Source organism: Diceros bicornis, chromosome 24 (genome assembly GCF_020826845.1).
Source record: "Diceros bicornis minor isolate mBicDic1 chromosome 24, mDicBic1.mat.cur, whole genome shotgun sequence".
Taxonomy (NCBI): domain Eukaryota; kingdom Metazoa; phylum Chordata; class Mammalia; order Perissodactyla; family Rhinocerotidae; genus Diceros; species Diceros bicornis.
The window spans coordinates 18,412,837-18,436,511 of NC_080763.1; the positions used below are offsets into that span (position 1 = coordinate 18,412,837).

General features: G+C 50.9%; 1 protein-coding gene across 1 annotated transcript in view; it reads left to right on the forward strand.

Moving 5' to 3' along the window:
• SMOC1 (SPARC related modular calcium binding 1) overlaps positions 1 to 17,312 on the forward strand; it is a 143,780-nt gene extending 126,468 nt beyond the window's left edge. The window contains exons 10-12 of the mRNA XM_058567226.1: positions 1,674 to 1,779; positions 11,045 to 11,289; positions 17,016 to 17,312. Coding sequence (XP_058423209.1) covers positions 1,674 to 1,779; positions 11,045 to 11,289; positions 17,016 to 17,029 — 365 coding nt within the window. The 3' untranslated portion in view covers positions 17,030 to 17,312. The remainder of the gene's footprint in view (positions 1 to 1,673; positions 1,780 to 11,044; positions 11,290 to 17,015) is intronic.
• Positions 17,313 to 23,675: the final 6,363 nt, after the last annotated feature.

Here is a 23,675-nt window from a genome sequence, read left to right on the forward strand (position 1 = left end):
GTGTGGAGCCAGGAGCCTTGGGATCTGCATCCAGTCTGGGATTTGTCTCTAATTGGTCCTGTGCCCTTGAGCACATTGTTTCTCTCCATGCTCTTACCTTTTATCTTTAAAATGTAATCATTGGTTAAAATCCTATCCGAACAATTCTACAGTTCTTTCTCTACCTGAGGGTGATTGGGCCAATGTTCTGGGGGCTGGGAACCCTTTCTCCCAGGGCTACGAAAAGGAGATAGCTTATGGAGAGGGGCTGCCCTGAGGGGTGTGGCAGTGTCTGTCGCCTATCCTGCAGAGTGCTTTTGCAATCAGCCCTGGTGGCCCAGGACTGTCACGGAGGTGACACAAGACACACAGGTAGGGGGCCCAGGACCTTTAAATGGCTGCTGTGCTGGGTTCCCTTAAGGATTTATAGTGTTCTCTGCCAGTGAGTTACAAGAAGATTACCAAATATCGGTGGCTTGGAACATAATAGTCTTAATCAGTACAAACTCGGATCGATGCTGGTGGGAGCTGGGCCCACCTTCCCTTTCCCCATCAAGACTCCAAAGTGAGAGCTAAAGACAGAGGCTCCTGAAAGTCAGAGGGTTTCCAAGCAAGGTTTGTAGAAATCACCCTGTCACAGAATGGAGTCATGGCGCCAGGGTATCTCCTTCTAGTCATCCCCTTAACAAATGTGAATTGAGATTTAACTATATGCCAGGCATTGGGTATAATCTAGTGATCAGAATTGACATGAGGCTTACATAGTGGGGGAGACAGCATGCAAATACGTGAATACAGACATATAAACAGTGGTGACAGGTGCTCTGAAGGGAAAGAGCTATGAGAAGGACAGGGAGAATCTACTCCAGAGTCTGTGGCTTCTCTGAGAAGGTAGCGATTCACCAGAGGGCTGGAGGATTTGGGGAGAGAAGGGAATGAAATAGTTGCTGCAGAAAGGAGAATGGTGGGTAGTGAGGGCCCATTTGGTGCTGGCGATCATGAATTTGTCCAGTTGTGTTGTGGCGTTTACACCAGCGATACTGAGCCTCATGAGTGTAGACTAGGAAAAGGTGTATCAGTGGGAAGGTTCATCTGTGCTTGGGGCTTTGCTGGAAGAGTGCGATGGAGGAAAAGAGAAGCAAAGGATTTGAGGGTATTTATAAGGGAGATTTGATCGTTATAATCTAAGTTGGATAAGGAAGGAAGTGGAAGAAGACGGAGGTTCTTGGATGGATAAACTGGTGGGTCCACTTGAGTCAACTTTGACCACTGGGGGTTCTCTCTGTCCCATGTGCCCCTGCAGCACCTGGTCCTTCCCTCTAGAGCAGCGTTTTCACTCTCTAGGAGGAGGGCCTGGTCGTACTATACCACAACTAGCTTGAGTTCCCCAGTAGACTGTGAACTCATGAGGATAAGGACCCTAACATTTACCATAGTGCTGAGCCAATACTCGGCAAAATTCGTGGAATGGGAGAAAATGGAAAGCATTGTTATCCATTTGGTCTGATGGTCCCTCGTGGGCTGTGGGTGGAGCAACTGTGGAGGTTTATGAGAACTACCTGAGCAGTAAACAGTTCCCAAAGTGGACTTGGTTGGACGAAGAGGACTTGGAGAGGTTTGGGAACTGGTAGTTGAGGAAGCGTTTACTTGATTATTTACCTGGCACCTGCCTTCAAATCTCCCTTATTTTTCAGGCTGCCCAGAAGAGAAGAAAATGGAATTTATCACCAGCCTGCTGGATGCCCTCACCACTGACATGGTACAGGCCATTAACTCAGCAGCACCCACTGGAGGCGGGAGGTGAGCATGTGCGCAGGACTCAGGCCCAGCGGGGAATGTGGGACCCCTGACTTTTCAGATGCTGTGGGAGGCTGGGAGAGCGGGGAGCGGTCAGGTAGGGCAAGGCTGGAAGTTGATCCTTTTCCTGAAACCCTGTAGCTATGGCTTTGTCCTACCTTCCGCCAAAAATCTCCCTGCCCCTCTCCCCTCCATCTTCTTTGGGAGTTGCTTGTCTCTAGCTTGTAGTTACCTGATTTCAGGCAAGTCCAGGGGTGTCTGGAGACTTCCAGCACTTCAGTCTCAGAAGTGGATGCGTTGGAGTGAGAGTCCTGAATGGCAGGAAGGGGGATGGGCACATGATGGGGACAGGGAGGGCAGGGAGGTAGTAGAGAGCACTTGTTTTCCTTCTCTTCCGACAAGGCAGGAGCCATGTGCCGTTTTGGCTTCCTGAGAATCCCACGGGGCTCTGGGCAGTGGGCTTGGACACTCCCATAGCCAAGTTCAACTTAGTTCAGGGGCTCATATACTGGCTGAGGTAGTCCTGACATGAGGCCATGCTCCCCAGTGACCAGCATCAACAGCAGTCACTTCTGTGGCCTGTTAGGCCAGTTGTTTGGAGCATGCAGGCCTGCATCCATCCATCCATTTGCTCAGCACCTCTTGAACACGCACAGTATGCCAAGCACTGGGCTGAGGACTGGGAATCCAGGGATATGAGGCATGTTCTTGCCTTCAAAGAATGCAGCCTAGGGGGGATACTAGGCTGCAGACAGATACTTACACACTGTATGCTAGGTGCTAGAACAGAGATAGAAAAAGAGAGAAGGGTTTGCTAACTCAGTCTGGAGGAGTGAGAGAAGGCTGCCTGGAGAAGGTGATAACTGAACTGAGTTTTGAAGGCTAGGTAAGACTTAGCCAGTAAGAGAAGGAAAGCCATTCCAGGAAAAAGGAAAGAATATTATGACTTCGAGAAAGTGCATGTCCATAGTTCAATGGCTGGGCTGGGCTGCGTGGGGTGGATGAGGAGGAGGAGGAGATAAGAGTGGTAATAGATGAGACAGAAGAGGCAGGCAGGAACCAGGTCCCAAAGGGCCTGTGAGATGTGCTTCTCATTATGAAGCCAGGCGGGAGGCACAGCAGGGGCACTGTGGTCGGGGGTGTTCAGGCTCCTACAGCAGCGGAGGAAGTACCATGTGGTTGGCGGGGATGAGCAGCCTGCCTCTGAGCTTCTGTGGCTCACCAAGGAGGGGGCTGGTCCCCTGCATCTGCCTGGAGGAAGAGCTGACATCAACAAGGCGAAGAGTGCCACCACGATGACAGGCCCAGGCTCCCAGGCCTGTAGAAGGGCCCAAGCATGGCCGCCCCGGGGGTGCTCAGCAGGACCACAGGGTGTGTATCCAGGGTAGGGAACCAGGACTCCAAGCACAGCTACCAGTGGTTCTGTGTCCTGAGGTGGAAGAGGCAGCCATCCTGAAAACCCAATTTTACGTTGCATCCAAGTGCGTGCGGTGGCTGCCTCGTGGTTGCCACTCTTGGAAACTGCTTGTCCGGGCACCTGCTCTCAGCACCCCCATGGTCCTGTGAGCCCTGAGGCTGGCTTCTGGCCCTGGCTCTGTTTTTGCTCACCTGTGGGTGGGGGCCAGGCCTCCCCGAGGAGGAGCATAGCACTATGTCTGAGGAGATGGAGACAGGGTCTGACAGGCCGCAGACGGGAGCTGCTCGGAGACGCCCGTGGTGCTCCTACATAGAGAGGGCTGTGTCCCTATCTCCAAGAAGTGGGGGGGATTTTGAAATATTCAGTATGATGTGCCTTTATGTTGTTTATACTTAGAATAAAAAAAATTCCTGTTTCATGCAAAAATGGATATGAGAAATTTATGTTTATTAGAAGAGAGGGGAAAAAGGAAAAGAGGAGGGGACGTGGGCTTAAAAATTCCAGGTCTGGGTGCTTCCTGCCCACAACTGCCCGAGGGCTGCTGGCTCTGACCACTGGCTCAGGGGCCTGCCTGGCGCTTCAGTCCTCAGGAGACAAGACTTCCAGCTCCGTCCCATGTGCTTGCACGGGAGCCCAGCCCTCGAGCACCGGGGGGCCACCACTCCAGGCAGGCCGAGGGCGCCAACCCGGCTGAGTCCTGCCAGCAGGTAATGGGCCACTGGGCCGAGAGCACAGGTGGGCCCCGCTGCCCGGGGCAGTCAGATAGACACCTTGCCCTTGAATCGCAGGCTGATGGGATTTTCACAGAAAATAAAAACTAAGAAGTTTTTAATACCAGTGTGTCCTTAGGGAAGGGATTTTTTCTTCCAAAAAAATCCTCTCTTTTAGGTATAATGTAGAGTTGGGAGAAGTTTAAAAAAATATTCTTTCCTAAACATGTTTTTCATTTTAAGCTCATGTTAGCTTGACTGTGGTTGGTTTTAATGAGAATGAAAGGTTTGAACTGCATTTGGTAGTTGTGTTACCCTGAGGCTGGACTTGTAATCATAAGACAGACAAAATGAACCAAGACATAGGTTAGAAATCAAGGAAGGGGGTGGGAGGAAGCAGGAAGAGAGAGAAGCAGCTATACAGGGAGGTAGTTGGCCAGGGTTACTAGTTTTACTGGGTTTAAAGCCCTCCCAGATCTTCCCATTGTATTTAGAGTAAGCCCTACCTCTCAGCTGGCCCTGCAGGATGGTCTTGCTAGCCTCTGGCCCTCCTCTCTGATTCCTCCCTCTCCCATCATTATGTTCCAGCTGCTAGTTCTCCTCAGCTCCTCAAACAGGCAAAGCTCTTGCCTGTCCCAGGGCCTCCATGCCAGCTGCTCCTTCAGCCTGGAGCTATAGGGCCCTGGTGACAAAGAAGCACCATGATTCCCCCATCTGCCTGTGACTGGCCTCTGCTTGACCATGTAAATGTCACCTTCTCAGACACCATGCACTCCAAAGGAGCTTCGCAGTCACCCTCCATCACGACACCTCTTTAGTTCTCAGCCTGATTTATTTCTTGTCTGTCTCACCCTACCCAGTGAAAATTTAAGTTCCCTGAGAAAAGGAGTATTTTCTGCCTTCTTCCTTGCTGTGTTCCCCGAACTCAGACTAGAGTGGCACACAGTGGGTGCTCAATAAGTATTTGTTAAATGAATAAAAAGCTAGAAGGATGAGTGGATGGATGGGTAGATCCCTGGCTGATACAGAGAGGGATGTCACGATAAAGTGTCTTTATCTTGACACACATCAGAGGGTCCACCAACTACTGCAAGACTAAATATGAGGCCAAATCCAGCTGTCAAGTTCACCATGGTGCTTCTTTGTCACCCGGGCCCTACAGCTCCCTGGCTGGACCCGAGGGACTTGGGGCACCATGTGGACAGACCCTGGCCAGTCACTCCTTCTCTACGATGGAAGAGTGAAGGCACAGGGCAGCTAGGGGTTGGACAGCCCATCTGGAGCAGAGCTGATGAAGAGAGTTAGGGAATCCGGGCTTCCTGGGTTTGGGCCTTGGCTCTGAATTCAGGCAGAGTTGGAGTTGCAGGCACGAGGTCAAGGAAGCCACAGCTGATCTTTCCTGCATCCCCTCAGGGTCTGGCAATTAAGGCTGGACGTCAGCTGAGGCCAGTGAGAAATAGTCCCACTCAGGGACACGGGGAAGAAAGGACAGGGAGGATGTCTGGGCAGTGCAGAAAAGGATGTCTTCCCCCGACCTACCACCTGTCAGGCATGGATTTTGGCTTTGCACAAACTCTTATATCTCCACTCTCCTCTGGTATAAGCTCTGTGCCGAGTTCTGGGGACATACGGGGACAAGGACATGGTTTCTGGTCTGGAAGAAGAGATATATAATCCTGTGATCGCACTATAAAATCAGTGTGATGATAGAGGCAGATGAAGTGCTGCAGGGACTCAGGGGATGGAGGGCATGTGAGGGAAGGCTGTGCATAGGAGGTGACATTTGAGCGACATCTTTGCTTACGAATGGGAAAATGCCCTGACCTAGAAGGACCAGAGGTGAGGACATCTCAGCAGAGGATCCCTAGGAGTAGTGAGGTGTGAACGAGGTAGGGCCTGTGGAAAGAATTGTAAGAAGTACGGTTTAAATTAGGGAATTAGGCTGTGGACAGGCAAAAGATGAGGCTGTGGAGTTGGGCAAAGCCCAGATCATGCTGGGCCTTGTGATTCATGCCAAAGAGGGCAGCAGGAAGCCACATGATTAGATGGGCATTTTTGAAGAATCATCCTGATGGCCTTACGGAAGCTGGATGGGAGGGGAACAAGACGGGGCAGGAAGGTTACAGCAGTCGCCAGGGTGAAAGGTGAGGAGAGATGGACTAAAGCTACAGGGGAAGGATGGTTTATTGAAGCCTTAGTCATGAAATCAATAGGATTGGAAGACTTGTTAGATGCAGGGAGGGGAAGAGAGGGAGATGCCTACTTCCTTTTCTGGCCATCTAGCCTGATTTAGAGGGGAAAAGCAGTGTGACCCAAATCTAAAACATTGGGCAAGTAGAATGGAGTGTCTGTGGAAACATCTGTGGCTAGTGCATGGGAGGGGATGGCCTGCAAGTATCATTGGATAGTAGCCATTCTCAATGAAGGTTTGTCGGATGATTGGATTACCTCTTGGTCCTTCCCACCAGGGCTCCAGGAGGCAGAGCTGCCCCATAGATCAGCCCTCCCATGGCACCCATTAGCATTTATCAGTCCCAAGGGAAGAGTTCTGAGACCCTTGCTGGCAGAGTCTTCTCATTTTCTACCTGGCACTAGAGAAAGTCAACTTTGAGGGGAGGTGGGATGGACTGTGTGAGCCTCCTGGCCCCTGACATGGTCCCCCAAGGAGAGACTGTCTGTATTGTGGCTTCCTCCTTCCTGCCCAGTGTGGTTACTTGTTGATGGCCTTGCATGGACGAGGCTGGAATGTGGCTGACTTGGCATTTCCCAGCCCCACCCGCCTGCACAGCTGGTGGGGCCTGGACCCAACTCCAGATGGGGCTCAGTTGGTCTGCTTGGCTTGGCTAGTACTTCCAGGCCTTCCCACCTCACCTTCTTTAAAACTGCTTGGGACAGCAAAACTGGGCCCAAGGTCTTGGCCAAAGCAAGTTTCCTTGTGGTAAATGGGGCTGGCTTTCCAACTGTGCATTGCAGCCAAGCCCGGCAGAGCTGAAGCTGCAGAAGCAAAACTGAAAGTGCTGTAGGAGAAGGGCGGCACCTGCCACCTCTTGATGTGGGAGAAGACTCAGGGGCCAGTCCAGGGAGGGACCTGGCTCTAGTGGGTTTCCTCATCGCTGGAGGCAGGAGTCAATAGGACAGCCACCAAAACAGCCCAGAGGCAGGACAGACACGGCATTTTACTGAACCATGGTCTTCCAGAATCTGGAATTTGGTATCATTTGGGTGTGACTTTTCATACCATATCCAAGGAAACTTGGATGCTCTACTCACCCAATGAGCCCTTTTAGTAGAAGTGGAACTTTACCTGTAGGGAGGCCCATCGCATGGACCAGCCAATCTCTGTCAGGTGGTCTTAAGGACCCACTGCACCCTCTCATGTAGGGTCCCCAGTCCTTGCCTGATGAGCAGCTTTGAATGCCAGCAGCCCTCATCTCCAGTGGGGGTTCGTGGGAGAGAGAGGTTTGAAGTTTGATGCCAGTGTAAACCTAGACCTGGGAGTGCAAGTTGCCAATGTTTTTAAAGGATACTTCTAGAAAGCTGCAAGAGCTGGAGGGATCAGTGGGGTATGGCTTTGAGATTGGGGTAAATTGTGGGGAGTCTAACTCTGATGGAAAGGACTCCAGCAAAGACTGCTTGAGAGGTTCCTTAGAACTCTGGGGTCAGCCCTCCTGCCTTACCCCGTCCAGTGCTCCCCTGGGAAAATCTTAGGTTTTCCTTAGTTAACAGAGGCCTCTTGTGTCTGCTTTGACACATGGCCACTGCTGGTTTGGCTAAACCAGGACTCCTGATAGATCTCAGTCTTAACTAGACCTTGTGTGAAGCTCGGTAGGTCTGAGACTTAAGGTGGTTGCCAAGCCAGAAACCTGATTTACAGAGTTTTAAACCAGATGCCTTCAGGAGTTTCTTTTTTCTATTATGTTTCGTTGGAAATATGGAAACTACTCCCAAACCCCTCCCTTTACTGTCTTTTGTCTTAACTCCATCTTCTTCTAGAAGGTTCATGCTTAAATATTCTTCTGTGGCCGTGGCTGGAGTCTTCTTCTCTCTAGATCACGGGTTCTTCACCTGTGTCCGTGGACCCTGGATGAGGTTTAGGGAATCCATTAAACCCCTAAAATCTGCAGAGTTCTATGTGGATGTGCATTTTTCCAGAGAGAGGGACTATAGCTTGTTTAGGTTCTCAGAAGGGTCCATGATCTCCCAAAGCTAAGAAATTCTTGCTTTAAAGGCACTTGGAGCTTGGCCTAGACAAAGTGTTGGGTTCCAAAGTAGGCCCGTAGCACTGCCAACTTCACATGTAGAACTGTGCTCTGTTATTGGGGTGTGGGTTTCTGGAGGTCAAAGGAGTTCAGAGCAGAGAACCTCACACTAGCTGGGGAGAAGGGAGGGAAGAAGCAGGACCCTCAGGCTCCACAGGGCGGGCTGTGGATTGTGGCAGTGTTATAAGGAGCCAGAGGCACTGCTTGGAGGGGTCTTGGAGGACCTCTCCTGGGGAAGTGTCCTTGGAGCCTCCAGGTTAGGAGGAGGAGGATGGAAGGCCAGCAATCAGTAGTCGTGGCTGCTCTGGGCTGTGAGGTCCTGCTGGGAGTGAGGAGGGCAGGAGAATGGTTGTCTGGACAAGAGAGACAGGACAGGAAGGGAGAGTCAGAAGAAAGGGAGAGGAAAGGGAGTAGGAGCCAAATGGCAGTCCCTCTCTGGCATGGGAGGAAACTCTTAGAGGCCAGAAAGTGGGGAGAAGAGCTGCTTTGTGCTTCGAACCAGCACTAAGGAAGGTGCAGGGAGCTCCCTCAATGGAGTTGCTGAGAACTGGACAGGCGGGAGCCCCAGGAACACATGTTGGAGGCAGCGAGCCTTCCCTGGCAAGGCATGTGGATGGGATGACCTCATCCCTTCCCGTCTCAGCGACTGAGGCTTTATTATTCCAGCGTCTAGGTAGACATTACGCTATGCTGAGCCTAAAGGTTAAACGAGGAGCTGCCTTCCCCTGGGACTCCCATGGTCCCCTGGCGGAGGGGCCTCCCTGGCCGCCTTAAAAAGCCTCTGGTGGGAATAGCTGGAGCACCTCTCTTGGGGCTCCTCCTGGCTCTCCTCCACAGCCTGGGTCCTCCCTCGCATTCAGGGGAAGGCAGAGGCAGAAGAGCACTCCTACAGGGAGCTGGCCACCCTTCCTCCTGCGCCTTGAGCATCCTGATAGAGATTGTCTGCTGCCACCTGGTATACCTCGCAGAGCAGGCTTGAGAGTGAATGACGCAGCTAACGTAGAGGAAATACCATGTACTAGCAGAGACAAAAAGCTAAGCTCCGCAGTGAATGGCTCCATGCTTGTCACAAAGACCTCCCCAGCCCAGTTTGCATGGCAGACTAAGCAGATTCCCAAAGAGCCAGAGGCAGCCAGTCCCTCACACCTTCCCCGGGTACTCCCTGCGGTAAAGCTGTCAGGATGAGGTCCCACTGGCAGATCTACTAATTGTGCTCTCTTGGAAACAGTCCTGGGTGCCGCAGGGGGCCTGCCCAAGACTGCAATCCACTTAATTAGGAATGGGTGTTTAGCCCAGGGATGCCTGGCTTTTTTTGGTAATGCAACTCCTTTTTTCCTAAACAATAAAGTCATTTGGGGGTGGGAAAGGGAGGGAGTTTGCTGGCTTCTTCATAAGGGAGGGGTCAGGAATGGTCCCCACCCTTCTGGAAAACTTGGCAAACCCCAGAGAAGAACCCCAAGACATTGGCAAGTGCCTTGAATATTTTTCTTGCCAGGTACAGCTCCAGAATGTGCCGGCAGCCCCTGAACCCCTGGTGTAGGATCCCTGTGGAACAGTGAGCCACTCTGCCCCGACTTCTGACCCATGGTGCTCATGTGGTTGGTCTCAGTGCCCTGCAGGCTAGGTATATGAATGTATGAAACTTCCAACCTCAGTCTTATTCCCCCTACCAAGGGAAGGTACCCAGGAATTTGAACACAGAAGCCTGGACCACGTTAGCTCAGTGCCAAGCCCCGGGAGCAGGAGCCACGGCATTCCTGTGGCTCTGTTCTGGTCAGACCCCAGTCACCCCCTCTGGACTAGACCCATCATTGGCTGTAAATGTTTTGAATATTAGCTAGCTCCCTGAATCCTTTTTGGGAAAAGATGTGGTAAGTAAATGAGTGAGTAAATAAGTAAATAAAATGGATGGGTAGGCCATGTGTACAGTTGCACGTGTAGACATTGTCACTGTATGGTCACCACATACACATGGGCTGTGTTAGACGTGGTCATTACAATGCATCTCGACACCAGGAAGCTCTCTTGGTTACTGTAGTCCAGTGCTTCTCAGCAGAATCCCGGGGTTCTAGTTAACATGTGGCTTCCTGGGCCCATCCCAGACCTCCTGACTTAAAACCTCTGTGTAGAGAGCTCACTCCTTGTAGGTCTGAGACTTGCCAGCTTTAGAACCTCTGTTTGTCCCAATTTCCCAGTTGACCCAATTGCCTTTTTCTCTCAATCCTACTGCACTGGGTACCCGAGAGTGACGGACCATGGGAACATCACTCTTTACATTGATTTGTCACTGCCTGGTTTCACGTTTTTGGCTGTGTCTCACTGAGACAGTGAGCAGCTTGAGACCAGGGGCTATGTCTCCCACTTTGGAAGCCCTCCCAGGACCTGACCTGGTGCTGGGTGTGGCGTGGGCTCAGAGTACCCTTTCCCATAGTCACGTTCACTTGAGTGTACATGTTCATGTGTGAGGAGCAGCTTGTCTGGCAGTGAACACGAGGCCAGGAGGACAATTTGGATCCTAGTTGTGGTTTTCTCAAGTGAATTAAATACAGCCAGTATGTCTTGAGCACCTGTCTTGTACAAGAACATTCCTGGCTATGGTAGAGGGTGAGGCAGGTTCATGTAGTAAGGGTGACCCACTGGGGGACCCCAGAGAAATGAATCATTCAGTCTTGAGGCTCAAGTTGGAGAGGGTGGCTTGATTCTGTTGCAGGCTGAGTGGGTCTGGGAGGTCTTTGGCTTGGAGGAGCCATTTCTACCTGGCTGCCGGCAGCCCTGCATGAGTACCCTGGCATCTGTAAAGGAGTGAATCGTGGTGGGGCTGATGGTTCCTCCAGGATCCTGAGCAGTGTTCTCTGGGGTGGGGGTGTCTGCCTGTGGCCCAGGTTCTCGGAGCCAGACCCCAGCCACACCCTGGAGGAGCGAGTGGTGCACTGGTACTTCAGCCAGCTGGACAGCAACAGCAGCAGTGACATTAACAAGCGAGAGATGAAGCCTTTCAAGCGCTACGTGAAGAAGAAAGCCAAGCCCAAGAAATGTGCCCGGCGTTTCACCGACTACTGTGACCTGAACAAGGACAAGGTCATCTCACTGCCCGAGCTGAAGGGCTGCCTGGGTGTTAGCAAAGAAGGTGAGTGCTCGCCCCTGTGCTCCTGCCCTTCCAGTGCTTGCCCCACCCGGGCACAGGGACTGAGGGCTCCCCCAGCAGATGAGATCCCAGGTACTCATTTATTCAAGTATTTACTGGGAGTGTGCTATGCTTCATGCTGGCTGCCTGACACAGAGGAGGAATTTACAGATAAGGTCCCTTTAATATCTGCCTATTCAGGAGACAGATATTAAAGTATTTGCATACATTGTGATAAGTGCTATGAGAGTGTATGAGGATAGCCCAGGCTGCAGTGACAAGTAGACCCACACGTGTATTGGCTCAACACAGAGGAATTTTTTTTTCTTGCCCATGTGATAATTCAGCATGGGTGTGTGTGTGTGTGTGTGTGTGTGTGTGTGTGTGTGTGTTTGTGTGTGTAGGGAAAGAAGTAGGAATGGGGATTGCTCCATGCACTCACTCTGAGATCCAGGCTGAGAATCACTCTGCCATCTTCATTATGTGGCTTCCAAGGTCACCCTGGGGGTCATCTCCAACCCCAGCCAGCCAGATGGAGTAAAGCATGGAGCAGTGCATGAGGGGGGGGGGGTTCTATGGGCCAGTCCTGGAAGTGACACACATTACCTCTCATATTTCACTGGCTGGAACTCAGTCACCAGACCACACCCAACAGTAAGGAAGGCTGGGCACCCAGGAAGAGGGGGAGAGCATGGATTCTGGTGAACACCTAATCGTCTCCATCACAGTGGAGCAAGCGCAGAGTATTGTAGGAGCATATGGAGGGCATCTAAATCAGCTCAGGGCAGACAGCCTTGGAAAACTTCGTGAAGGATGTGATGTCAGCAAACCATGGCCCGTGGGCCCAATCTAGTCCATGGCCTGTTTTTGTTTGGCCTGTGAGCTAAGAATGGTTTTTGTATTTTTAAAAGGATGTAGTTTTCAAAAAAGAAGAATATATGACAGAAACTGTACATGGCCCACAAAGCCTAAAATATTTACTTTCTAGTCCTTTACAGGTAAGTTTGCCAACCTGTGGTCTAAACCCATACCTGAGGAATGGTGTGGCAGAGGCAGGGTTTGAACAATGACATTGCGCTGTGTCCTGTGGGAACACAGACATCCTCACAGCCAGGAGGGCCCAGAGTGATGGGGTCACTCACCCAGGGTCACATGCCCAAGAAGATGGCCAAGAGAGAGGTCAGGGGAGGGAAGAGTGTTCTAAGCTGAGGCAAATGAGGAGGGAAGATGTAGACGTGAGGAAACAGTTTTAGAGGAACTAGATGATGTTAGTGTGATTTAGAGGAACTGCCAAATCTGAAGCTGGCAGGAGAGGGGAGGTGGCAGGAGGTGAGGTGAAAGATTTTGGACTTTATAAGGGCAGTGGAAAGCTGTTGAAGAGGTTCAGTGAAAGAAAGAATAGGATCAGTTTTGCTTATAAAAATTATTCTGGCCACAGTGTGCGAAATGGATTGGAGATGAGTAAAGCAGAGTCCCCAGGCATAGTCCAGGCAGGATATGATGGAAGCCCAAGTTCTGAAAAACACAGTGGAGGTAAAAAGAGGTAGGTGGATTTGAGATGCATAGAAAGTAAAACTGCAGGACTTGGTGGTTGAGTGGAGATAGGGATGAAGGTTGGTTTGGGCAACTGGAGGGTGGGCAGCCACTGAGATGGCAACATGGAAGGAAGAGCAGAGTAGGTGTAGGGGGATGGAGGAAGATGACGGGTATGGTTGGACATGTCAAGTTGGATGCACCCGAAAGATGAGAGAGTCTGTGGGCTGGTGAAGGCTCTGGGATGAAGGTACCGCTTTGTGTGATGCTGGCATTTGAAATGGAATGGAATAATCCTATCTGAATTCTAATTTTAAATGGGAGTTTTGGACAAGCTGAGTTTGCCTAGGGAGAAGACATAAGGGCTTCTCCTTGTTCTAACCCTTGATTGACAGTGTAAACCCAAAGGGTAGCATGGGAAGTGGCTGAGTTACCACCAGGTACCCAGTCTCAGGCTGTGCCCCCTCCATCACTGGGTTCTGGTCCTGATTCTGGGGTATGTGACCCTGGGTGAGTGACCCCATCACTCTGGGCACTCCTGTCTGATGATGCTTCTCTGTGTTCCCATAGGTCACGGTGCAATGTCATGGTTCAAACCCTGCCTCTGCCACAGACTAGCTCTTCCACTCAACCATTCTGGGTTTCAGTTTCTTCATCCGTAAAATGGGAATAACCATAGTATCTACCTTATAGGGCTATTGTGCTGATTAAATGGGACAGTGAGTGAAAGTACCTATCATAGTGCCTGAGACATTGAAAGAACTCAATAGAAGTTCAATATTACTATTCTTCTTCATAAGATTATTGCCTCTGTCAGTAGCACTTATCAGACTCTATTGCAACTTACTTTTCTGATTCTCCCTTGAAGCCAGGACTGTGTCTTCTCAATTCTAACCTCTAGCACAGTATCTGGCACCTAGGATCCATTAGATCCTTGTCAAATGATTGAATGTATAGATGAGGGGGTTGCCCCTTGTGGTGACATCACACTTTGACAAACTTGGAATCTGTGCTCATTTCTCAGCACAGGTAGAGGGCCAATATTGGAAAGAGACCACCCAGGCCTACCCCAGCGCTTCTGGGCTCAGTGGGGATGGAATCATAGAGGTCTGTAGTGACTCTGCCCTCGGTCCCCTTCCTGTGCTGGTAGCTCTGGTCTACACAGCACACTGTGGGCAAGGGGAGGCTCAGTGTGGTGATCTTGGGTCCACAGAGCTCAGGGAGGCTTCCTAGCCTTCCTCTGAAGACTTGCCAGGCACCAGGTGTCTGCTCATCCCGGCTGATGCACAGGACCTGAAGGAAGCATCCAGCTCTGCCACTTACCAGCTCTGTAATCTTTGTCAAGTTACCTAGGCTCTCTGAGCCTCAGTTTCTTCATCTGCAAAATGGAGATGATAGTATCCACCTCACAGATTTGGTGTGAAGATTTAACAAGATGGTGTGTGTGAAGAACTTAGCCCAGTACCTGGTTCATGGTGAAAGTACAAAAGAAGTTAGTAGTAGTAGAGGAACACACCCGCGGACTCAGGCGGCTTCCCTCAGTCCCTCTACTCTGGGGAGCGGCAGAGAAGCCACTTGGGTAGGTGGTTTGTAGGGAATGGAGTCCAGGCGTTGGTCATCTGGTATCATGCGGTGCCCTCTGGTGGGCTGAGAGGGGCTTGCATGCCAGATAGGGGGATGGGAGCCGGTAGGGGGAGGATATGGAATTTGGACGTGTATGTAGCTTTGGGTCTGAGGGATGGAATTTTTTGGAAATGCCTCATGAACACAGGTATTTTTACCAACCAGCTCCTCCCTGGTGAGCTGAATTTTCTGCACAGCATGAAAAGGCCAGACATTCTGAGGGCTGAGCCTCTTTCTTAACTAGTCCTTACCAGTTTATAAAGCACTTTCCTCTGGATTATTGTCACCATCCTGTGAGGCAGGCAGGCTGGAGAATGGTTCCTCCATTTAAAAAAAAATGCCAGCTCTTCCTTTGAAATGCCCGAGAATGCCGCCTACCCTGGGTTCAGGCTTTCCCTCCCCCCTGCCTTCCTTGGTGGTTAAAAGCATGGTTCTGGCAGCAGATAGCTGGGTCTGAGTTTGCTTCACCACATAAAAGTTATGCCATCTCCAAGCTTCAGTTTCATTATCATAAGATGGGGATAATCTTATCCTTTTATAATTATCATACACAGTTGCTATGAGGATTAAGTGACGTGACTTAGGGAAAGGGATCAGAGCAGTGGCCTTCATGATTGAGAGCTGGTTACCACTGCTGTACATGTACACTCCGAGTCTCGGTATGGTGGGCAGGCCGGCGGTCGGCCCTTTTCATGTGTGTAGATCTTTCCGCTCACCACTGAGAGAGGCAGCTGCTGATGGAGCAGGTGAAGGATGGAATTTGGAGCCAGGCACCCTGGCTCTGCCACTTCCCACCTGCCTTCCTTGCGCCTGTCACTGTCTTTCCCAGTTTGTTTCCTCATCCATAAAATTGGGTATACCAATATCTACCCTGTGCCGCACCACCACCTTGTGTTCTGTCTCTCTTTCTCAGGTCTTAAGGGATGTTAGCATAACTGGGGGGACGTTGAGCTGTGGGTTCACGTGACCAATGGGTGGGTGTGGATTCCCGCGGCACTTTCTATTCCTTGAAGCCCTTTCTCCACCTCCACGAATTCAGCCAATCCTCAAAGCAATCCTGTGAGAGAGGCAGAGCAGAAGCAGCACAGCTGTGGTCCTGATTCCTGTTCTATAGACCAACCCAGAGGGGTTCAGGGGCTTGCACAAAGTCACACAGCCTCCAGGGGTCATGCGGAGCTGGCCTAGCTCTTGGTGTGCTTGCCTCTCAGCTCCCCGCTTCTCGTTTAGGAGACCTGGGCCCTGCAGAAGCTTCCAAAATTGATCAGCACGCTGTAGGGCAGAGTGTGTTAGCAGAACAAGCCCTGGACCTTGGTTAAGTCACTCAACTGCTCTGAGCCTTGGTTTCCAGATTTCTTAAGTGAAGGGGCTGGACCAGATGATTGCTAAAATTCCTTCCACCTCCGCCATTCTGTGACTTGGAGAAGCAGGACCCACGAAGGTTATGCAAATTCCATCAGCCCTTCTCAGCTAATAGCTGAGGGGATTCCAAAGAGGCACCCTGGGGGCCGGCCCCATGGCATAGCGGTTAAGTGCTTGTGCTCCACTGCTGGTGGCCCGGGTTCGGATCCCGGGCGCGCACCAACGCACCACTTGTCAAGCCATGCTGTGGCGGCGTCCCATATAAAGTAGAGGAACACGGGCATGGATGTTAGCCCAGGGCCAGTCTTTCTCAGCAAAAAAGAGGAGGATTGACATGGATGTTAGCTCAGGGCTGGTCTTCCTCACACACAAAAAACCAAAAAACAAAAAGGCACCCTGGTGGGGACCTGGCCTTATTGAAAACGGACTTCGCTTAAAGGTGTTGGCCAGCAATGGGTTCACCCAAGCAGAACAGGGCCACTGACGCACACAGACCAGGAAGCATGGCCACACAACCTCTGGCTCTTTCCCAAGCCCACTCTTCATTCTGGGGGTTAGAAAGGATAGGGACCCAGGTATAGAAGAAGCTCTCCCAGTTCTCTGGGTCAAGGCCACTCGAGTGTCAAATGTTCCTATTTGTTGCAGGTGGCAGTCTTGGCAGCGTCCCCCCGGGGAAAACAGTCACAAACCCATTCAGTACGTTCCCTGCTTTCTGGGGTCCCCTTGATGGGTCCCCTAATGCAGCTTTGGTAGTGCAGCAGGAGTGAGGGATTGGCCAAGATACTTGGGATCCCATTTTTCAATTTTTTTGCTAAGGACACAAGAGAAAGATTGGTTAGTGCTACAAGGATCCTGCCATCCTCACCTATAAACAAGCACCTGCCACTTCCGCCCCAGCCCCAGGGAGAAAGGCTGGCATCGAGGAATATGGTTTGTACAGAGTGCACACCCCTGACTATGCTTACGAGGCAAAGCCTAGCTCTCTCTGGAATGCCAAACTTGTTTCAGTTGCTATTGTGATGGCTCGTGGTGGCAAAGGATGGGCTGGTAAAACATGGGCCTATCTGCAATTCTAGGCTACCTGTGTCCCACCCAGTCCCGTATCTAACAGCAGGTGGAAAAGGCTGCTCTTGTGAGGAAATTGATACATGTAGTTGGATTTCTCATAAACCCAACTCTAACTTCCTCTTGCTTATCCCTCCTCTTCTCAGTAGGACGCCTCATCTAAGGAGCAGAAAAGCAAAGGGCAGGTGGAGAGACCAGGGAGGCAAGATGGATCACCAGACACCTAACCCTTGACGTTGCCCACGGCCCAGCCACATCCCATGTAACATAAGTGGTGCCTACCATGTTTGCACTTTTAATAACTCGCATTTGTGTGTTTTCTTTTTGGTTTCATTTTAAAACACCATTATCTAATACCACAGTGGGAAAAGGAAAGGGAAGAAAGACTGGTTATTCTCTCTCTTATTGTAAGTTTTTGGATCTGCTACTGACAACTTTTAGGTTTTTTGGGGGGGAGGGTGTTGTTGGGACTGAGAAGAAAGAGATTTATATACTGTATATAAATATATATGTAAATTGTATAGTTCTTTTGTACAGGCGTTGGCATTGCTGTTTGTTAATTCCCCTCCCTCTCCCTGCTGGGGGTTGTGGGGGTTCTGGGCACACAGCCCAGCTTTCTAGAACCCAGGACTCTGTCCCCAGCCCACCTGGATTCCGTTTGGAGACTGACCCCTGTGTGCGTATAGATGAGAGCCCTGTGATTATATTGCAGACTCCATCTGTTCTTTTCTGGTGAGAGGAGGGAACCGCCTCATGCCATAGCTGTCAAGGTTGGCAAGTCACTTGGCGGTTGGCCTTCTTAAGGGAGATTGGGTTGGGGAAGAGATGAGAGTTGCCCCTGGAGGGAGGGCAATAGCCAGCATGGACACCAGTTCTCCCATGCCTGTGTGTTCCTGCTATCCAGACCCCCAGGTGGCCCAGAACCTCTGGCACCAGCATCCCAGTGACCCACTGAGCACATTATCCTCAGAAGATTTACATTAGGTCAGTTGAAACATTTTCACCCATGTTTAGCATCGACTCTGTGTAAAGAATGAGAGGGGAGGCAAAGAAGAAAAAGACACTCAGTGGGGCGCTTTATTTAGCAGATGTTTAATATTTAAGCAGTGGAGGGAAGAGGACAGAAAGCCTGCACTGGTGAGGGCGGTGCCAGTAGGAAGCCTTCTCTTCCTGCAAACCCACAAATGAGGCTTCCGGAGACAGCTCTCTCAGCACAGCCTGGGCAGGGGGGGTTTCACCTCCATTTGCCTGTGTCTCGCCCTGCCGTCCTCAGTGGTCAGCACGAGCCTGAGGGAGGAGCTGGGTTGATCACCTTGTTGGTAACTAAATGGTTTTATTTTTTTTAACCCAATACTGAGGTTCTTCCTGTTCCCTCAGATGTTCTTAAGGGCTTCCAGGCTTGCGGCCAATCCCAGAAGCAAAACTGCTCTTGGACCTCCCACTTCTGCCTCCCCTAGAAGTGCAGGGATAATAACCAGCTCTGGGGAGATCCAGGCTGAGCTTTTCACGGTTTTACTGGGGTTCCAGTGTGGGCAGCCCAGCCTTTGGGTCAGACACGCGGCTTCCTCTGCCCAGGTGACCATGCGCCTTCAGACAGCCTTCAGACAGACAGCAACAAGTGACACTTAGCGCCTCTTCCCGTGATCAGCCGTGGGACAGCGAGGGAGGGCGGGGAACCCCGGACTGGTGTCCTTATCAGATTGCTCTTGGAAATGTGACCTTTACTCGTATCCTGTCCCAGAATTCCCATAAGTGCATCCACTTTGGCAGACTGTGTATCCCGTTTCGGGTCTGGGAGGCATTGGCTCACACAAGGCCCTGCTCGGGGGAGTACCCCAGTGCGGAGGAGCCTGGCCTTCTCAGGGCATGGTCTGAAGGTTCTTGCTCTCCTGGTGAAAGTCCTAGAGGTTGTTTCAGGGTGACTGGTGGCCCCATCCCAACATGGTAAGATGGAAAAGGAGCCCTCACCCATTAGCCTAGACCAGAAAACTCAGCACACTGGAGCTGGATGGACCTTCCAGGAGACCCCAGCCCCTTCTCTGGCCTGGAGTAAGCATGTAAACACACAGAAGGCACCTCCTTGTAGAAATTCAGAATCTCCCCCAGATGTCTTCTCTATCACGTATGTGTAGGCTGTGTTGTGTGGTTTTCCTTTGTGAGGAGGGAAAGAGACTATTTGTAGCTTGTTTTATAAAAAATAAAAATGAATAAACCTTGGTGGCTGTTGCCTCTTTCTTTGGGTGGCTTCCTCTGATGGAAAGGCTTCATTTCCTAAAAGGAAGTGTTTTCCCTGGCCTAGGTGCCCTTCACTCTGATTCTGGGAAGTCCAAGTTGCTGGACCAGAAGGGAACCCAGAAGTGGCCATGAGGTGGCACCATGCTTTGCTGTGAGGACATTGATGGGTCCCGTTGGTCCTCGCCTACAATGTTTGAGCCCTCTTTGTACTTCTCCCTCTTCTCTCCACCCATACAGCTGCCCCTCCACCCCCAAACCATCATTGGAATGTAGGGAATGTTGCTGGCAGCGCTTTGGGAGCAGGGCCGGGGGGAAGCCCATTCCATGGCCTCAGTCTGGTGGGAGTGGGGACTTTGGCTATAATCCACATCACCAGACCCTAGGCTGGGATGCAGCTGTAGAGAAGAGGCCAACCCCAATGGGGTTCATGCTATATGTGCCCCAGTTTTGTAGGGTACACATTTAGGTCGAGGCTGCTGGTCTGGTTCAAAGAGCTGGAGGACTTCAGCTGGGGACTGGTGGCAGAGATGGGGGCTGTAGATTTTTCCAGTGTTACTAGCATCTTTTCCTTTTGCCCCCTCTCTCCACACACAGCTGCCCCTGGAAATGGCCTCCTTGGCACCCTCTGAGAACCTCCTCCTGATTCCTTTTGCCACACTCTGCCTCCTTGTCCTTTGTAGGTAAACAGAAGATCATCCTCTTGAAAAGTTCTCCCCCAGCCCTTTCCCCAGCAGAGCTTTCCTGGGAAAGGGTCTAAGCCCTTGAATGTGGTCACACAGGTCCCTCCTCCTCTAGGGCTGACACTGTGTCCATGGTGTCTACAGGCCCTGTCATATTTAATACCACAGCCCAGTGAGACAAGTGTCATTGTCCCCATTTCACGAGTGTGGGTTCAGTCTCAGGAGTTCACTGACTCACTGGGTACTACCCAGCTGGAAACAGCAGAGCCAGGAGTGACCCTCAGATTTTCTGAGTGCAGGCTGGGAGCTCCGCCCACTCCCGGCTGCCTTCCTTGAGGGGCTAGAACGGCAACCTTCTCTTCCTGTCCAGGTCAGACCCAGGGTGGTTGCATTCAGCTGAGAGTGCATTTTCTTCTCTGAGCAATTTAGGGTCTGATTAAAAGTCACTAATTTGCAGAGGCCTATCATAGGCTTCCAGGATTTGGGGAAGAGAAATAAGGGAGGCATTTGCCCACGTAGAACCTCATCGGGAGACTTGGGGTTGACTTAGCCTCCAGTAGAGAGAGCAGCTTGGTGTGGGAAGGGGGCAGGTCTGGGCTCACATTTGACTGCAGGGCCATCCTACAGCCCCATTCTGCCGTCCTTTGCTTTCTTCAAGGACAAGAGAACCATTACCAGTAGCAGTCAAGAAAAAGTGAAAAATCCAGCCTGTCTCTTCCTTCACCGAGAGTCTCCTGAGTCATGCTTAGCCTCTGTAGGGAGAGGAAGACTGTGGATATTTTTAGTTGGTATGTTGAAAGATGACCAGGGCCAGGGATCTTGTTAGGGTCCTATGATGCCATCAAAGGAGGGGCCTCTAGGCTGGTACTCACCGCTGGTGCCCAAGGGGATCTGGGTGGATGGGAAGCTGGCAGCACCAATCCCCTTGTAGAAAAAACCCAGAGATAGCCAGGCTGGTCATCTGGCCACTTACTGCCAAGTTACTGAATGACCCACAAGGACATAGGTGTGCTGACCAAGGAGGCTGACCTTCCCAGGCACCCTAATCTTCTGGTCTGTGGCATTTGGCTTTTTTCCATTGCACAGGTGGGGAGAGGCAAAACTTGACCTTTTTCATGCAGTGCCACTAAATCAAGCCCTCAACCCTAGGGCCTGGATCACTACTCCCCTTTGTGTGACTTTCATGAATTGATATGGGGAAGGTCATGACTGTGGTTGTATGGCTGCCTACTAAATGCCTATGCTAGGTACGGGACACAGGTATCTCTTGTCAGCTCTAGGCAAGCACTCTGGCCAATTCTTTCTACTCTTCTGTGTCCCCCAGCCAACACCTCATCAATGTAGCTTCAGCCCTCCCCTGTCTGCACCGCCTCTTTTTCCTATAACAAGGTGTCCTCTTTGACAAGGTGAAGGTCCCTTCACCTGATGTCTTCCTAGCCAAAGCTTTGACTCTAGCTAATGGTCCACGATCCTGAATGTGGTACCTTCAGACCAGGGCAACGCTGATCATTCACACACTTGATGGTGGAAGGGCACTGAATACTTGGATGTGGTCTCCCCACAAGATGATGGGCACATTGCTAAAGTATTCGTGAGAATCAGTCAGGAGAGACCTACACTCCCCCAATCAGAGTGGCTTAAATCACAAAGGTGCTCTCACTCCTACAACATAGCCACCATATATCAGCCGGGGGCGCTTCTCTTCATTGTTCACTCAGGGACCCAGGCTGAGGGAGGCTCCATCCTCTGTGACTGTGGAGGCCAAAAAAAAAAAAAAAAAGGGGGAACATGGTAAATTACACCCTGGTTCTTAAGGCTTCCATTGGGAAGTGACATCTGTCACTTTGCTCACATTCAATGACTAAAGCAAATCACATGGTCTCACCTAACTCAAAGGCAGCTGGGAAGTGCCCAGAAGTAGAATCAGAAATACTTGGTGAATAACTCTGGTGACTATCACAATGTAGATTATCTCTGTGTTTTCTTTTCTATACTAATTAAAAATCCACGATTTTTACATTGTCCAAGAGCCAAAAGACTTGCTTTTCATAGTTTAAATGGTGCATTTTGTGTACATTGCTTCTGACAGATCTATCACATTTATGACAATGACCATTTTCCCCAGTAAAGCAGAAGGTGAAAGCACTTTACCTCCTGTGAGTTCCCAGCTTCCCACCTGGAAGCTACATCTCAGGTAACTGAGGTCCCCTGGTGCTTGAGAACTTGGAGAGGGGAGGGGAGTCCCAGGTAACTTTGGGTGAAAACAGTTGGTTGAGGAATCTCAGTGCACTCAGGTACAAATGTGAAACTTCTCTGCAAACACTGCTTTTGGCTGTGCTCTGCTGCATCTTCCTTCCACTGTGTAGTAGGTCCCTTATGACAACTTGGGTGGTTCCCATAACTTCCTGGTTACTTCACTTCTTTACAAGCTCAGTTCAGTCCAATTACAAAACTTCAATCTCCAGCTTGATTTAGATCCTCCTCCCTTCCTGCCCTGGCGCCATCTTGAGCTGGCATCCTGACTGCTCGGAGGAGAGCAGGGGACTATGGTCAGGCTCTGAGGCAGTTCTTCCTCAACTTTATCATGACTCAGCTCCTCTGAGGTGATAGGGTGGGGAGGAGGTCTCCTCACAGACAACAGTTGTAGCCCTCTCTGTTCATTGTGGCAGCTTCTCAGACTAGCGCTGGCTTGCCCAATGCGTGGTAGGTGCCCAAATGCAGGCTCTCGTGTGGGGCCCATGTCGGGTCCTAGGGCTGGCCTCCCCACTGCACAGGGCCTTTACGTGGGAAGTCCCGCTCTGCCTTGACCCCTTCCACACTTCCCCACACCAATATACCCCACATCCACTTTGTTCTAAGGACCCTGCCTTTCATTTTGTACCTGTAATATGGTTCACACTTGACTCCCTTCTAGGCTGTCCTTCACCCATGGGAAACTCACACATCTGTGCCATACCAAATGGCGAGGTGCATGTTGATCCTCAATGCCTCTTCTCTTGGCTCTGCATCTCTCTCCCTTCTCTCCTCCCTTGCTTCACTAGGTAGAGCAGGCTGATCTGCAAGTACGCTACCTTGCAGATGTCCCACTGGGAAATGAGATGGCAGGCCTGCAGCTGGCCTAAATCCCTAGGAGCAATTCTCTCAGAGGCTCCTGCTTTTTCAGCTTCAAGGAGGAGGAGAGGAAGCAATCCAGTGATTCTTGGCTCTCTCTCTCCTCTCTCTTCCCCAGCCTTCTTTTATAGATTGGAATGGGGAGGGGTGGCTGGTTGCAGAGCTATTTCAAGTATCCTACTATCTTTGGGAGGGGGTCAAGCTTCAACTGTTATTCTTTAGGCTATGGGATACCTAGCATCTCTTTTTTCTTAGTTTTGGTCCCTAATCACCAAGTCTGGGGAAATAGAAAATATCCCCTCTCAAAGTCCTGTTATGGTGGGTTTAGTGATAGATGCAGGAGAAATTGATCCTGGAAGGAATCCCCCCCACCCATCATGGAGGATGAAGGAGCCCCACTGTGTCCTGGGCACACAGCAGCTCCAACCCCAGGCCCAGGAACCATCAGGTTCCTGCCATCAGAACTGTAATGGGCCTGCTGCCCTAGACAACTCTGTCCTGGGGCCCCAGACTTCTGTCTACCCCAGGGCCAGGTAGGACCCCTGGGACCCACTCGTCTCCACTCCTCACACGGGCCTCCGTGCTGTATAAATACATCTTCTCAATTCCCATGAGTGACCTATTTCCTTTACTCTTTAACCCCTTGCAATGCTGGTGATGGAAGGAGTTGAGTCTTTTTAAGGGGAGTGGTTTTAGAGATGTCACATGTAGCTGCAAATGGAAACCCCAATCTTTTCACTTCTCCCATCCTCCCTACTGCCCAGTGTTTAACAATTCTTTCCT